This window comes from Gracilinanus agilis, chromosome 4, assembly GCF_016433145.1.
Source record: "Gracilinanus agilis isolate LMUSP501 chromosome 4, AgileGrace, whole genome shotgun sequence".
Taxonomy (NCBI): domain Eukaryota; kingdom Metazoa; phylum Chordata; class Mammalia; order Didelphimorphia; family Didelphidae; genus Gracilinanus; species Gracilinanus agilis.
The window spans coordinates 32,958,824-32,974,548 of NC_058133.1; the positions used below are offsets into that span (position 1 = coordinate 32,958,824).

Genomic DNA, 15,725 nt, shown 5'->3' on the forward strand with positions numbered 1-15,725 from the left:
GACAGACAGACAGACAGACAGACNTAGATAGATAGATAGATAGATAGATAGATAGATAGATAGATAGATAGATAGATAGATAGATAGGGAGGGAGGGAAGGAGGGAGGGAGGGAAGGAGGAAGGAAGGAAGGAAAGAGAGAGAGAAAGGAAGGAAGGAAGGAAGGAAGGAAGGAAAGGAAGAAAGAAACCGATCATTGAGACCATTTGAAATAGGTGAAGGAGGAGATAGTTGCCAAAGGAAGCATCTAAGTGCTGTGAGATGAACTCCTTGAAAAATGGCCTCAATTTTTTCAGTTAAACAAGAGTCAGAGTTCTCAGGTGAAAGGCTGGAACGAAGGAAAGGTTTTAAAAAGTCACTATAAGTGAGCAGTGAATTGATTAGAGAAACAAAAAAGGTGAGGGCCCTAGACAAGATTATATAACATAAATTTTAAGTGGGCTTAGTCCATCTGGTTTGATGATTTTCTCTTATCTCAATACAAAGGCAGATGGTGGGAGTAATCCAAAATGGGTTTGTTGGGGCAAGATCTTCAAGAGACTAAAGTAGTGAGGAAAATACTACTTGCACAGTACCTGTAGAAAGAAATAAGGTATAGAAGACTGATATCCCCGTTGTCATCATATTTTTACTCAAAGTTTCATAATCTTTGACAGTACTTTTTAGGCTCCTTTTGGCAATATTTGGTATACCCATGTGACTCAACAAAAGTGGGTAATATAGCTTTTTCTTTTAACAGTTATTGAGTGGTTCTTTGTTTTGTTTTGGATACCTCTAGGAGCTTAACAAGACTGTTATCAGCCAACAAAAGTGCTGCCTTAGTTCCTCCTTGAGAAGGTATCTGTCCCATATTTACATACTGATGAACAAGCTGTATTGGGTACCATCCAAATACAGATTGAAATCTGAGCAGTAGATATTCTTTATCCAAATTGTTCTTTCCTGTATATGTGCACAAGCCAAACTATTTTGAGTGATTATTGATCTCTTCAGGAAGAAGACTCTAAAGTGTCCAAGGGCTTGTCATCCTATATAGCTAGAGCATCTAGAAGACTTCACTATCCACAGGTGTCTGTTATGGATCTCCTCCCATCACAGTAGTGGCAAATACATTTAGCAGGCATACAATCCCCTTATTTTATGCCTAGTCTGGTGTTTCTTATAAGAGTGTTTTTTGAACAGTATTATCCTGTTATGTCTTACAAAGAATCTTGAATGGTTTTGCTATGTGGATGGGAGATAAAAAGAGCCTGTAAGGTAGTGTTTTGATCTACCAATCAAATGTATTTTCACAATCAACAAATAGTAAGCATAGGTAGAACTTTATATTTTTTACGTCTTTCAGTTAATTGTGGAAATGGCAAAGACGATCTGTTGTTGATTAACACTTAGGAAAGCCTACCTGTTCCCTTTTAATGTGCACATCCAGGATTCACTTTAATTCATGTATAAAAGACTTACTGAAAGATAGGAGAGTAGACATGTACTAAATTCGTTATTGATGTTTTCTTATTTTTCCTTTTTGGGATATGATTTGGTATATAGTGTATTTTTTCACTTCTTTGGTGGTTTCATCTTCTTTAGATATCTTTGATTTATATATTTTTCCTTCAATGCCCTTACAGTTGTGTCACCCCTAGCATAATGGATTCTTGGTCCTTTTAGGCTTTTATTTCTGTCCTTCTCTTTAATGCGTCTCTTTTTCTTTCTCTTATTATGAGCACATCTAGGACTGTGATTTTAGGATCTCAAAATGATTCCACTGCTGTTCATGAAGATAAGTTTGTCATAATGGTTTTTGCATAATGATTCCACACATGTTTTATGTTGGGGGGTATTTCCAATCCACATGTATGTGTTAGCAATTATGCTATTAATATCTGTTAGAGAGTCTGAAACAAAAAGCTGCTGTGAATTCAGTGACACTTTAAAATGAAGGGAAGAGGGAGAAGGGAGCAAACATTTAAGAAGCACCTTCTATGCTAAGAAGAGAAGCCATGCTAAGCACTTCCAATATTTTCTTATTTGAACATGTGTATGTGAGAGATAGCCCTTGAAAGTTTGTTTGCTCATTTATTATAACAAATCATTTAATGGAATGACTGGTGCTGTTTTGCAACTTGTAAACATTAGAGTTTGAGCTGTTGAAACATCAAGCTTGCTTCAGTGGCTATTTCAATACAGAAAAGAAGCCCATGTTCTTAAAAGCTTTATTATACAGTTGTAAGTATTCAGAATTAAAACAGACAAGTGCTTAGATGTATAAGCTTAAAAATTACACTGATGCAAAGATGACTTCTAAATAATTGTCACCTACAAGGTCCTGTTAAAGATGAAGGAAGCATCAAAAAAGTAAAGAATCGTCAAAATAAACTGCATTGTTAATTATGCATAGTTTTCTTTTTAAGTATAAATGTGTATTTATATATTGCATGTACATAACTTTTATGTTTTCCCTCCCCATTAGAATGTGAGTTCCTTAAAATCAAGAATTTTGTTTTTACCATCTTTGTATCCTTAGCACTGTACCTGGAACATAACAAGTATTTAATAAATCCTTGTCAATTGACTGGTGAAGTTGTTTTGTTTTATTTTAGTTAATTTTTACTTTTGTAATAAAGTTACATGTAGGAACAATTTTTGACAATTGTCTTGACATTTTACAATTCATATTTTCTCCCTTCCTGAGGCAATGAATAGTCTGATACAAGTTATTACATCTATATTTTCATGTGATACATATTTCCATATTTATTGCTTATGTCATGATAGAAGTCACATATCACACATAAAATAGAAGTCTCACAAAGGCAACATAGTGGAAGATGGTATGCCTTTGATTTGTACTCAGATTCTAATAGTTCCATCTTTGGCCATGGATAGCATTTTCATCATGAGTCCCTTGTGGTTAACTTAGAAACTTGCTTTGCTGATGATGTCCTTCACAGTTGATCATCATTTAATATTTCTGTTCATTTTATATCAGTTCATATAAGTTCTTAGGTTTTTCTGAACTCATCCTGTTCATTGTACTTATGGCTCAATAGTAATCCATTAGAATCATCCATTTCCCAAGTTGAACAACCTCTCAGTTAACAATTCTTTGCCGCTGTAAAAAAGGCTGCCAAAAATATTTTGGTACAGGAAGTCCTTTTCCCTTATATTTGATCTCTTTGGACTATAAACCCAGTAGTGTAATATTACTGGGTCAAAAAGTATGCATAGTTTTGTGGCCCTTTGAACCTGCTTTCATATATTATGCATATTTTTTCAATCAAACAGGTTAAAAAAGAAAATGCTTGCTACACTTAGGTACTCTCAGATGCCTTAAAATAATTCTCCTACCCTCTTAAGAGTCCACAGTACACCACTTGGGAAATTATCGGTGTGGCGAACAGAGTGCTGTACTGGGATTGGAGAGGACTGGGTTCATATCCCACATTTAGGAGCTTGACCTTTCTAGACCTCAGTTTACTCAACTGTAAATATTTACACTACTGACCTCAAAGGATGATTGAGGGAAAACCCTTTGCAAGCCATCAATCAGTATGGAAATGTAAATTGTACAGGTTGATGGAATGAAGAAAATGCTGACTTTCAGTTCTGATAGGCCTCAAGTCAAAATTTTACTCTCACACTTCCAGGCTATATTATTTGTCGTAGTTCAAGGGTTTTAGTCATGTCTGACACTTCATTGACTTCATTAGGAATTTCCTTGGTAGAGATACTGGAGTGGTCTGGTATTTCCTTCTCCAGTTTGCTTTACAGAGGAGACCGAGGCAAACAGGATTAATTGATTTGCCCAAAGCCACATGAGTAGCAAGTTCTGGGGATCTGATTGAACTCAGGTTTTCCTAACTTTAGGCCTGGCTCTCTATGGTGCCACCTAGCTAACCTCCTAGCTATGTGGTTGTGGAAAAATCACTTCACTTGTCTTGTTCTTTTTGTTCAGGATTAAAATGAAGAGATTTGGAAGGTCTTAAGAGTTGTATGTATGGAGTGGGGGGTATTAGATGTTAAATGGGAAAGGACTTTAATACCTGTGGGGCCTGTACCTAATTTGAGATGTTTTCTGGGTCACTGTTAGAAAATTTCTATAAACACTTTGTAAATCTTAGAATATTATCTAAATAGACCAGTAATGATTGCTACCATTTAGTCAGTCAAGAAGCACTTTTATTTTAAGCACTGAGGATACAAATAAAGCAGAAAGATTGTCTTTGCCCTGGGAGAGGCCCTTAACTTAAGTTATAATAGAGGAGGAAGCATCATGTAAATGGGCTGAAAAATGAGACCAAGGAAGGAGATAAGACTGATCTGCACTCCCTCCTTAAAAGAAGGCTCTAAGAAGAGCCCTAAGGTAGGAACCACTTTGATTGTAGGATCCTTTAACTTTCTGCCTTTTCCCCAACAGATAGGCCTTCGTATATTTTATTGAAGCCAGACATATATGTTGTGAGCAAGCTGCTCCTTGGCTGATCTTGGTCCTTGTGCTAGGAAGCTCTGCCCTACTCTCCTCCTCCTCAGATCCAATGAAATATTGGTTCTTCTTCAGAGTCTAAACTCCAGTGATCACCTTTTCTACCACCTGCCCAGAAGTGTTGTCTCCCTCCCTTGATCTTTCATAGCATTGCTATATCTCTTACATAGCTTGGTTCCCTACTGGAGAGAGTCTTAGACTTGAGAGTCAGGAATAGTAGATTTTCAATTTCCACCTCAGTCACTACATGTGTGACCCTGGACAAGTCACTTCACCTCCCCCTTCCCCCATTTTCCTCATCTGTGAAGTGGAAATGATAATAGCATCCCCACCCCACTGTTAATCAGTGATTCCCAAAGTGGGTGCCACCGCCCCCTGGTGGGTACTGCAGCGATCCAGGGGAGCAGTGATGGCCACAGGTGCATTTAGGGGCAGTGAATAACTGTAAGGGGGCCATGATAGTATGTGACAGGGGGTGCTAATTAATATTTTTTCTGGAAAGGGGGCAGTAGGCCAAGAAAGTCTGGGAACCACTGCTGTTAATGAAGATAAAATGAGATAAGTTTTAGAGATGGATAGCATTTTTCATCATGAGTCCTTTAGAGCTGTCATGTCCTTGTATTGATCAGTCACTAAGTCTTTCAAAAATAATCGATTATGTGAACAATATTGCTGTTACCATGTACAACATTCTCCTAATTCTTTTTACTTCAGTCGTTGTCAGTTCTTATAAGTCTTATCAGGTTTTTCTGAACCCATCCTTCTTGTCATTTCTTATAACACAATAGTATTCCTTCACAATTATATAACACAACTTGTTCAGTCATTCCCCGATTGATGGACATCTTGATTTCCAATTCTTTGCTGCCACAGAAAGAGTTGCCACAAATATGTTTATGCATATAATTGCACTTTTTCTTTGATCTCTTTGGGGTACAAATCTAGTAGTGTTATTGCTGAGTCAGAGTAGGCACAATTTTATAGACCTTTGGGTGTGTTACCAAATTGTTCTCCCAGATAGCTGGACCCAGCTCATAGCTACACCAATAGCACATTAGTGTACCACAATCAGTATTTTTAAAGGGCTTCCTTATGTAAGGCACTGTGCTAAATGTTGGGAATACAAGTAGAAGAAAAAATAGTCCTGGCTTCAAGGAGCTTACTTTCTAATAAAGACTGGGGGGGGGGGGGGCGGCGGTAAAAAGTACAGGGAGACAAATATGCCCTATGTGAGGAATTTTTTTTTTTAAACCCTTACCTTCTGTCTTGGACAATACTGTGTATTGGCTCCAAAGCAGAAGATTGGTAAGGCTAGGCAATGGGGGTCAAGTGACTTGCCCAGGGTCACACAGCTAGGAAATGTCAGACCAAATTTGAACCTAGGACCTCCCGTCTCTAAGCCTGGCTCTCAATCCACTGAGCTAACTAGCTGCCCCCTGAGGAAGTCTTGAGAGCAAATTTAAGAAGAATGAGATGTGATTGACTTGGGCAACCTTCTAGGTGAAGCCATTGAATCAGATCTAATTCATATGCACATGTGTCCTATTTTATATTCTCAAGATTTTAGCATATGTCTTTTCCCATTCAGGTCCTTCTCCATTGCTTCCATATGGTAAGGAGGAAACCCTGAGTTCTCAGTAGTTCTTCCAGGTTGAAAAGACTTTGATACCAGATTGCTATGTGCTGTATGCCCATTTGACCATCTGTACCTCAACTTAGCTAATTTCAGAACTATTACTAATTTGACTGTAGGATAGTGAATTTTGGGGTCCTAGCAACTCTGCAGGCCAGATCAAGGGGGCGTAATAATGGCAGAAAACACTGACAAAATTACAGTTCTTTGAAGCATTGAGGACATATATGCTTCCTCTCCTTATTTCTATGAATTCTATGGTATAGAGCACAGAGACCTGATTTTATTTCTCATACTTAACTCAGAACCTAGTACAATGCTCTGCATATAGTGGTGCTTAATAAATATGTAATTGATATAGTTCTACATATAATTTTGTAATTCATACTTTTGATAACAAATGCTTAAACCAGAAACCAAACTGAGGGGTCTTGGCTCTCGACCCCTTATTAGATTCGTTTGGCTATTCTACTTATGATGCTGTAGGTTTAAATAGTTGTTATAATTCTTCCATGTAAGTTTTTTTATTATATTTTATTTTCTGTCTTATCTTTGTTTATAGACCAGTTGGTTCCTGGCTTTTTTGATGATTGGTTGATGATGGAAATGCACTGGATATAAGAAGCAAACTCATTGTAGTAGAATTTCATCCTGTCTCCTAACCGTGCTCCCCAGTATTGGGCAGAAGGAGTGACAACGATCTCTAATTGAAGAGAAGAAAACATCATTTGGGAAACTTTTTCTCCCCATACTTCTACATTTTAATTTTGTTTTCACTTTATAAATGGTCATCATTGAAGAAGCAGAAGATATTTCTGGAGATATTCCGCTCCTAGTCTGTCACTGAACACCTTCACAAAGCAGAGAAGTTTCTGCTGCATTTTTTTTCCCCTAAGGCAGTTTGAGATCTTAGACTCTTAAGGATACAATAGACAGACAGACAGACAGACACACACACACACACACACACTCTCTTTTTTTTTTAGCAGCTGTATGATTGGGAATAATGAAATTAATATTTTAAATGCCCTGTTATGTGGATATTTCTCAATTGAGTTGACTCCCCAAGTTCACAATTGTTTTCTGTTACTTTAAAATATATTTTCCCTCTGCCACCTATCCTTCACTAACACATGACCACATTTGTCTTGTTAGCCATGGCCTTGCTATGAATAGCATTGGTACCAACTCCCTAGATCCTCATGTTCTATCTGCTTCAGCAACAACATAGTACCCACCTTGAAGGCAGGTGAATGAGCTGAACAGAGGTGTGTGGTACCCCCCTCCCTTTTTTTAAATGTAACCAGACACCTTTTTCTGTTCTCCCCCTCCCCCTCCCCCCTTTATTTGGATTAGTGTGAGAAACAGAATAGTTTAAAATGAGCCACTGAAGGGGCAGAGGGCTGGTTGGCACGGGGCGTGGCTTTTGGTGCCTCCCGAAGGCGTGCTGCTGCCCAGGCCACCCCAGCCCCTCTGTGACAGAAGGAGACCGTGGAAGACTCAGCTGAGCCAAGCATATGGAGTTGGAGGACCAGGACCACAGAGGTTACTCTCTGGGATCCTGGCCATGAGGTTTGATGCCTCCTCACCTTGCTGAAGAGAGACACTGGACCTAAATGGCGCAGCATGACTTTGTCCCTGCTTGGCTTAATTTCTCCACACCACAGTCAGCTAAGTCTCCTGCAGCCACCTTTGAAAAACATGGAGAGCACCTATCCCGAGGAGAAGGACGATTTGGAGTGAGCCGCCGGAGACATAACTCTTCTGATGGTTTTTTTAACAATGGGCCCCTGCGGACTCCAGGAGATTCCTGGCACCAACCCTCCCTGCTCCGCCATGACTCCGTAGATTCGGGTGTCTCCAAGGGCACGCATGCCGGACTCGCTGGGAACCAGTCCGGCTGGCATGGCTCTGCCCGGGGTCACGATGGCATGAGCCAGCGCGGCGGGGGGGGAGCAGGGACCCACCGCCACTGGAATGGCAGCTTCCACTCCCGCAAGGGCTCTGCCTTTCAGGAAAAGCCACCTACTGAGGCCAGGGAAGAAAAGAAAGAAGAGAAGGCGGAGAAGTTGCAGTTTGAGGAGGAAGACTTTCCATCTTTGAATCCAGAAGCTGGGAAACAGAGTCATCCAAGCAGACCTGTTGGGACACCTTCTGGAGTATGGGAAAATCCTCCGAGTGCCAAGCAACCTACCAAGATGCTGGTCATCAAAAAGGTTTCCAAAGAGGATCCTGCCGCTGCCTTCTCTGCTGCATTCACCTCACCAGGACCTCACCTTGCAAATGGGAACAAGCCCACAACTATTGTCCCAAGTGTCTACAAAAACCTCGTCCCAAAGCCGGCTGCACCTCCTTCCAAGCCCAGTCCATGGAAAGCTAACAGGACAGAACACAAAGCGGGCTCGCTCTCCTCTAGCCGGGATTCTGCCTTTACCAGTCCAGTTGCTGTCACCAAACCAGTAGTACTGGCAAGTGGCTCAGTACTTCCCTCTCCCAAAGAGAGCCCCTCCAGCACCACCCCTCCCATCGAGATTAGCTCCTGCTGATTAACCAAGCTGACTCGTCGGACCACAGACAAAAAGAGTGAGTTCCTGAAGACCCTGAAGGATGATCGGAATGGAGAGATCTCAGAGAACCGAGAATGTGACAAGCTGGAGGACGTAAGAGCAAAAGATTTCTTGGGAGGATGAGGTGGAATATAGAGGGAAACATTGCTGGAAACTTCTTCCTCTTGTTTCTGGATCATTGTTGGATCTGTAGCACTTTAATTTTAATTCTGGTGAAGGAACTAAAAAATTATTTGCATGCTTAAGTATTAGTAATGGACATACATTGTACCAAAAATCCATTTGCAGTTTATAATTTTCTACCCCAAAATACATTTTTTTCTCCTGGAAAAACATTAAGCATTTTCTAGCATGTCTAACTCAGTTATGATCTATGTAAAGTTTTATAGCAACCAGCAGCAAGAGCTAGATTAATAGCCAGCCATATTTAGATTAAAACCCTAATGGCAGTTACCAAATTGACTTCTGTGTCACCAAAACTGAAGTCACCCCATGAGGAAAAAATAATGCAGCACAACCAACATCAAACACCTCCTGTGCCTCAGTTCTAGCAGAGAAATAGAGCTAGGCTAAGACTGAGTTTCTGTCCTTAAAGTTGACGGTCTAGAAGTGGCTGAGTTCTGATTAGCACAAATAATGAGTCCCCCCATAGACATTCATGTTCCTGAGAGCTCTCTTCAGAGTTATAATTATGTAAAATGAGTGTTTGGTTAAAGCCAAATGGAACCGTGCATTGGGAATCCAAATAACTTAGCCACTAAGTGAAGCATGGCTGGGTATTATCAAATGTAGGTCAGGGTAGAGGGAAGCACTAATCAACTAGGAGAAACTGTTCTGGATCTGATCAGGGCCCATTTGGCCTTTGTATTCCCAGTGTCTGACACATAGTAAGTGCCAAGTGATTACTTATGCCCAACTGGGCTGCCTTAGCTGGTGATAAGTGATTCTGGATCAGGCCAGTGGTTGAACTGATGTCCTCAGAGCTCTCATATTCCACCTCTGAGATTTTAGAAGGATGATAGCTAGGCATGTAGGATGAAGAAGAGCAATAAGAAAGGTAGGTTAAAAGGTTTTTCAACGCCAGTCAATAGAACTGTTACTATTAACTGTAATACATGGTATTGCCTGGAAACTTAATCAGTGAGGTACAAGTCAAAGCACTTCATGGTCCAGAGCTGAATCAGTGGCATGGTATGAGGAAAATGACATGAGTTTGAACCCTGCTTTAGACATTAGCTATTGGGTAAGTCACTTAACCTCTGTTTGCCTCATTTTCTTCCTCTACAAAATAGGGAATCATAGCACAATGCCTGGCACGTAGTAAGGGTTTAATGTTTATTCTCTTCCCTTTGTGAGGGGGAAGGATGAGGCAGATGAGGAAATCAAAGAAAGCTTTTTGGAGTAGGTAATGTATGAATTGAGCTTTAAAGGCTATATAGGAATTAAAGAAGCAGGTCTAGTGCACCATAGGTAGAGTACGACTTGGGCCTGAGGAAGAGGAGGCCTGTCTGACAAGATCTGGCAGAGTCCAGGGCTGCTGGTAAGGCAGTGGCTATGAGAATTCAGACAAAAATAGATCTAGAACCTGGCTAGAAGAACCCTCTCATTTTACAAAAGAGGAAACAGATTCTGGAGCCAGTATAGGATTGAGCTTGGAAACTAATCAAAGGGGAAATGCTTATTGCTACAGGATTATAAGAGTAGGTATCTGGGTGCAGCCAGAAATATTGAAGGGGAGAAAGAAGACACTCGGGGTTTGGGTTTGTTTTTTTAACCTTTGCCTTCTGTCTTAGAATCAGTACTAAATATTGCTTCCAAGGCAAAAAAGTGGTAAGGGCTAGGCAATGGGGGTAAAGTGGTTACATAGGTAGGAATTATCTGAGGCCAGGTTTGAACACCAGGACCTCTTGTTGCCAGACCTCTATCCACCATGCCACCTAGCTGCCCCGTGCCTACTGTTTTTCCCTTTCCTTTTTTTGGTGGTTTTTTTATACCCAAGTTTAAAAATTTACATTATCCCTAATGCATTTCATCTTATTAGACTCAACCCAGTGTCCTAGAGTCCCATGTTGGCAAAGCCGTGGCACTTCTTCCCTCTGCTATCTGGGCTCACAGGCAGCTTGAAGGTGCACTTTGTGATCTCAAAAATGTTCACCAATGCTAGCCTAACCTATCAAGGCCCTTTTGGATCCTTACAATGCCATCCGGTAATGTTTGCTGTCTTTCCTAGCTTTGCATTATCTGCACATTTGACAAGCAGTATCATCTCTGCCTTTTTCCACATAAGGGGTAGAAATGTCAAATGACATAAGTTCAAACACAGATTCCTTAGAGCACTCCACTGGAAACCTTCAGCCTTGTTCGCATTAAACCATCAGTAATTACTCTTTGAATCTGGCCATCCCACTTCAAGTATCCTTCAAATACTAAAACACAGATGTTGTGTCTCTCCCATGTCTTCCTCACGAAACATACCTTTTAAAGCCATTACCTTTTTTTTTTCCTCATTACTTTGTCCCAAATTGTACCAAAGTAAAATCACTTCAGACAGTGCTTCCAAACATTCCAAAATTGCTCAGTCTCAAAGCGATTCTTCCTTTCCACCATTGTCTTTTGTAAGTTTGAGCACCATCATATTTGGGGAAATCACACTTAGGATTGCAGGAGCATCCTGGAGCCTCTCCTAAAATCCATGAGAGCCCTGCTCCTTTCTAAGCCAAATGTGTTCCTGAGCTCTGGAAATCTTGTGCTATTTTTAGTAACCCACGCTGCACTTAAGGAAACCTCATTTTGCTCCTTATTTTAAGTCTTAGGTCCCAGCCAGTAGGGCTTGGGGCTGAGAAGATGACATCCACATCCATAACAGAGAATGTTTACCAGGTAACCACTCACGTGGTACCACTTGGGGATCTTAATTCTCTTATCACAGAAGCCTAAGCAATTGGCCCCAAGATCTATTTCATTGTACCAGTGGGGTTTTTTGTTTTTTTGTTTTAGTTAAACTGATGACAAGGTCTTGGGGACTGTCTTAAGTGAATTCTACCAGGGTTAGGATTTAGTGTGTGTGCTGGCTTCAGTCTCACCTGTCCCCCTCACCATAAGTCTTTTATTACTCTGCTCAGCCCCCAGCTGGTGTTGGTGTTCTATAGATAAGCCACCCTAAGAAAAAAGGTTTATGAACTAACCTTGGCCAGGACAGCTGCTGCTTGTACTCTTTAGGGAGTTTGCTAACCCTGGACACCCACATCTCCCTCGGTTGGGCCAGGAGGGAGGGAGAATTTTCTGTGCTTAGGTACTCGGGACTGCTCACTTGCCAAGAGTGCTTTTCCCAGATGGTTTCTTTGTTCCCTGCTGCAGATGGAGGGGAACAGCACACCAGAACCAAAGGAAAATGGGGAGGAGAGTTGCCATCAGAATGGCCTCACTCTCCCTTTAATGGAAGAGGGAGAAGGCCTCTCTCTCTCATTGGAAGCAGAACACAGGTTATTGAAAGCAATGGGCTGGCAGGAATACCCAGAGAATGACGAGAATTGTCTTCCCCTCACGGAGGACGAGCTAAGAGAGTTCCACATGAAGACAGAGAAGTTAAGAAGAAATGGCTTTGGGAGGAACGGATTCTCTCAGAGCCACCGACGCCTCTCCAGCCTCTTTGCCACTTGGAGAAATGCTTTTAAGCCTGAGGCTGAGGACTCGGGGACAGAAACAAGCAGCAGCGAAACTTCCGATGACGAGGCCTGAGCCGAGAGTGAGGGCTCCACTCTCAGTCACAGGGGTTTGGATTAGAGTTGTTTAAATGAAACCGTTCTTTTTCCTTTCTTTTTTCATTCATTGCTGTTGAATCCTTCATGCACAAGGGAATGATCGAATCCCAAAGAAGAGAGATTGGCTTGTTGGGCTTTTTTGGTTCAGCCCGTTCTATGCTTAATAGAGAAGTTTGTATAGCTGGGAAATTGGTGATAAAAAAAAATAAAATAAATCTAGAACCACGCGCATACATACATATACACACACAAACAGACAAACACAAACACACATGGCCATGTGCACATGTGTGTAGGACAATAAAGCAGTCTGACCGACCTGGCAGAAGTGAGCAAGAGGCCTACCTTGGCAGCCAAGAGCTTTCTGACCCAGCCCCACCCACCCCAGCCAGCCCCCCCTGCCTGCCCTGGGCCTCCTGGAGTCCAGGGCTACTCACAATGTGCTCAAACAATCATTGTCAATGACAAAATGACTACAGAAGATATAATTGTGTTAAATTAATGCAAGTAACATGGATTTTTAATTTTCTTTTATTTTTGGCGGCTCGGGCAGCTTTCATCACTTAACCAAGCATTTGTGGGTTTCCTTTTTTTTTCCTTTTTGGGTACAGCTGTAAAATATTTGGATATAGGAATTGTTGTGTTCTTCTTGCAGCCTTGATATTCAGGGTGGATTGTAAAATATAAATTTTTGTGAGATTTCAAAGATTAAGATTATTTTGATAACATTATTTACAGATTTTAAAAAGTGGTTATCACATGAGTCTGTATGAGGGGAAAAACTACTGCATCAAAAATAACTAACTTGGAATAAATATTTTGCATCAGTTTGCCAAAAAAAAAAAAAAAAAAAAAAAAAGAAAAAGCACAGAAACATTTGATGAGCCAATAAATACGATCTTGCTGCATTTAGAGCTTTTTTAGTCTGAGTTTGGTGAAGAAAACATTGAATTCTGGCTGGCCTGTGAAGATTCAAGAAAACCAAGCCTCCCTAGAAGTTGACCTCAAAGGCCCAGAAAATTTATACTGACTTCATAGGGGAAAAAAAGGAGGCTCCAAAAGAGATAAATATAGACTTTCAGACTAAAACCATGATTGCCCAAAATATTGAAGAGGCTACAGCTGACTGCTTCATTATAGCCCAGAAAAGAGTCTACAGTTTGATAGAAAACAATTGCTATCTCTGGTTTTTGGAGTCTGAATTTTATCAGAACTTGTGTAAAAAGCCACAGATTAGAGTCCCAGGCTACATGGATGAACATGAAAAACGAAGTAGAACAAGGGAAAGAACCCTGGACTTTTTCTTGCTAAGGAGAAAGGCCTGTGGCCCATGAAACCTAATAAAAACTTAAAGTCTAAAATAAGGAGCATCAAATTCAGCCTGGGTATTCAGGAAACATCACACAGAAGTATTGTCTCTACAAATTGAATTGTATAATGAATAAGGATGGCAGTAACGGCAAAGAAGATGTTTTTGATTGTCTTGCAAGTGTTATGTGTAGAAGACAAAGAATCCAGTTTCTAAATACTGTGTATTTTTAATTCACACTGGAGCAGTTAATATTCCAGAGCAGACTATTCCTTTGAAAGAGTTTGTTTTTATTCAGATAGAACTGGGGAGATTACCTATAGCCTTAATTAAATGGCTATGTCTCTCTTCCTAAACTAGTCCATGTTACCACTTAGCAAGTGATTGAAAGATTTTCTATATATAAAGAGGTGTGCAAGTCCATGTGACCCAATCATTTGTATTACTGTCCCTCGTCATGGTGAGAAAGAAGTGGTTCATGTACATGTCATGTGTTGCAGATGAAGGTTGTATAGAACACTACCATGTTCATGAATTGTCTTGAAGTCAGCTAAACTTCAATGAAGTGGTCTTTGAATACTTGTTTGTAATGAATTAATTTTGCTATTTAAAAAAAAAGAATTGCTGTGAAGATAAAATGAGGTAATTTTTATAAAGTGCTTTGCAAACTTTAAAGCACCATATGAATACTATTATGGTTTGTTTTATAGTATATATTGTTATATTTCATATATCATATTGTACCAAGAATATCAACTCATCTTGTGTATGATTGAAGCTACCTTTGTTCCTTATTTCTCCTAAGCTAATTATTGTTATTAGTTTAAAAAAAATTTACACAGAATAAAAAAAAGAAAGAAGGGAAAAACAATTCAAGACTAATACATATTGCATAGCTGATATTTTATGGAGGGGTCTATACACATAGTTCCCCACTTTTGCCAAGAAGGGAGAGAGGTTCAGGCCCTTCTTTGAGACCAGATACTGTCTTTATAATTCCATCAGTTTCAATTGCATTTGGTTGGTTTTCACATCTGTTTTTGAAGTCACATATATTTGGTTTTCTGCTTCTACTTACTTTATTTTGCATCACTTTGAACAGAGCTTCTCGGTATTCTTCATATCTATCATTTCCTATGGCATAGTAATATGGGGTTATTAATACTAATTATTCACTGCCACCTTAGGCTTGTTGTCAAGAGACACTGTAAAAAGCTTTGTTAACCATGAAGAACTCTATGGGCTTTCAGGTGCCAGCTTATTAATAATAATAACATAACCAAAGTTGGTCAAGCATGGTCTCAAGGCCCAATTCCTGACCTTGGGCTGATCTCATTTGCCATCCCAAACTACTTGGGCAATGGTACTGATTGATTTTGAGCTTTGGAGACTACCCTTTGGCATTCTTGCATTCTCAACTCCAGTTTCCCATCTTCTGATGGCCACATATTCCCAAATCAAGTATATTTTTTTTGTACAGGCTTACTTGCAAGTAGAAAAAAAAATCTGTAAAAAATACAAATGAGTACAAGGAATTACAGTGCAGAACAAACACTGCCCTGGTTCATGAAATATACACTAATTATAATAACTAACATTTATTATGGTCTTTTAAAGTTTGCAAAGCACTTACATCCTCTTATTTGATCCTTACAACAACTCTGGGAAGTGGATTCTACAGGTGTTATCCCCATTTTACAGCCCAGGGAACTGTGGTCCAATGAGTTAAAGTAGGCTACTGATCTAAAAAACTAGATAGTTCTAAAATCCTTCAGAGATTTGCCTAGTATAATAGGAAAAGTACTTCCTTTGAGTCAGAAGATCTAAGGCAGTGATTCCCAAAGTGGGTGCCACCACCCCCTGGTGGGTGCTGCAGCAATCCAGAGGAGCGGTGATGACCACAGGTGCATTTATCTTTCCTATTAATTGCTATTAAAATTTTTTTAATTAATTTCCAGGGGCACTAAGTAATATTT

The 15,725-nt window shown here is 40.1% G+C and overlaps 1 protein-coding gene across 1 annotated transcript; it reads left to right on the top strand.

Moving 5' to 3' along the window:
• Positions 1-7,118: 7,118 nt before the first annotated feature.
• On the top strand, positions 7,119-13,190 carry GPBP1L1 (GC-rich promoter binding protein 1 like 1). Its single transcript, XM_044676247.1, is given in 2 exon segments — positions 7,119-8,778; positions 12,037-13,190. Coding segments are annotated over 2 exon segments (1,431 nt in total). The 5' UTR covers positions 7,119-7,728; the 3' UTR covers positions 12,418-13,190.
• Positions 13,191-15,725: the final 2,535 nt, after the last annotated feature.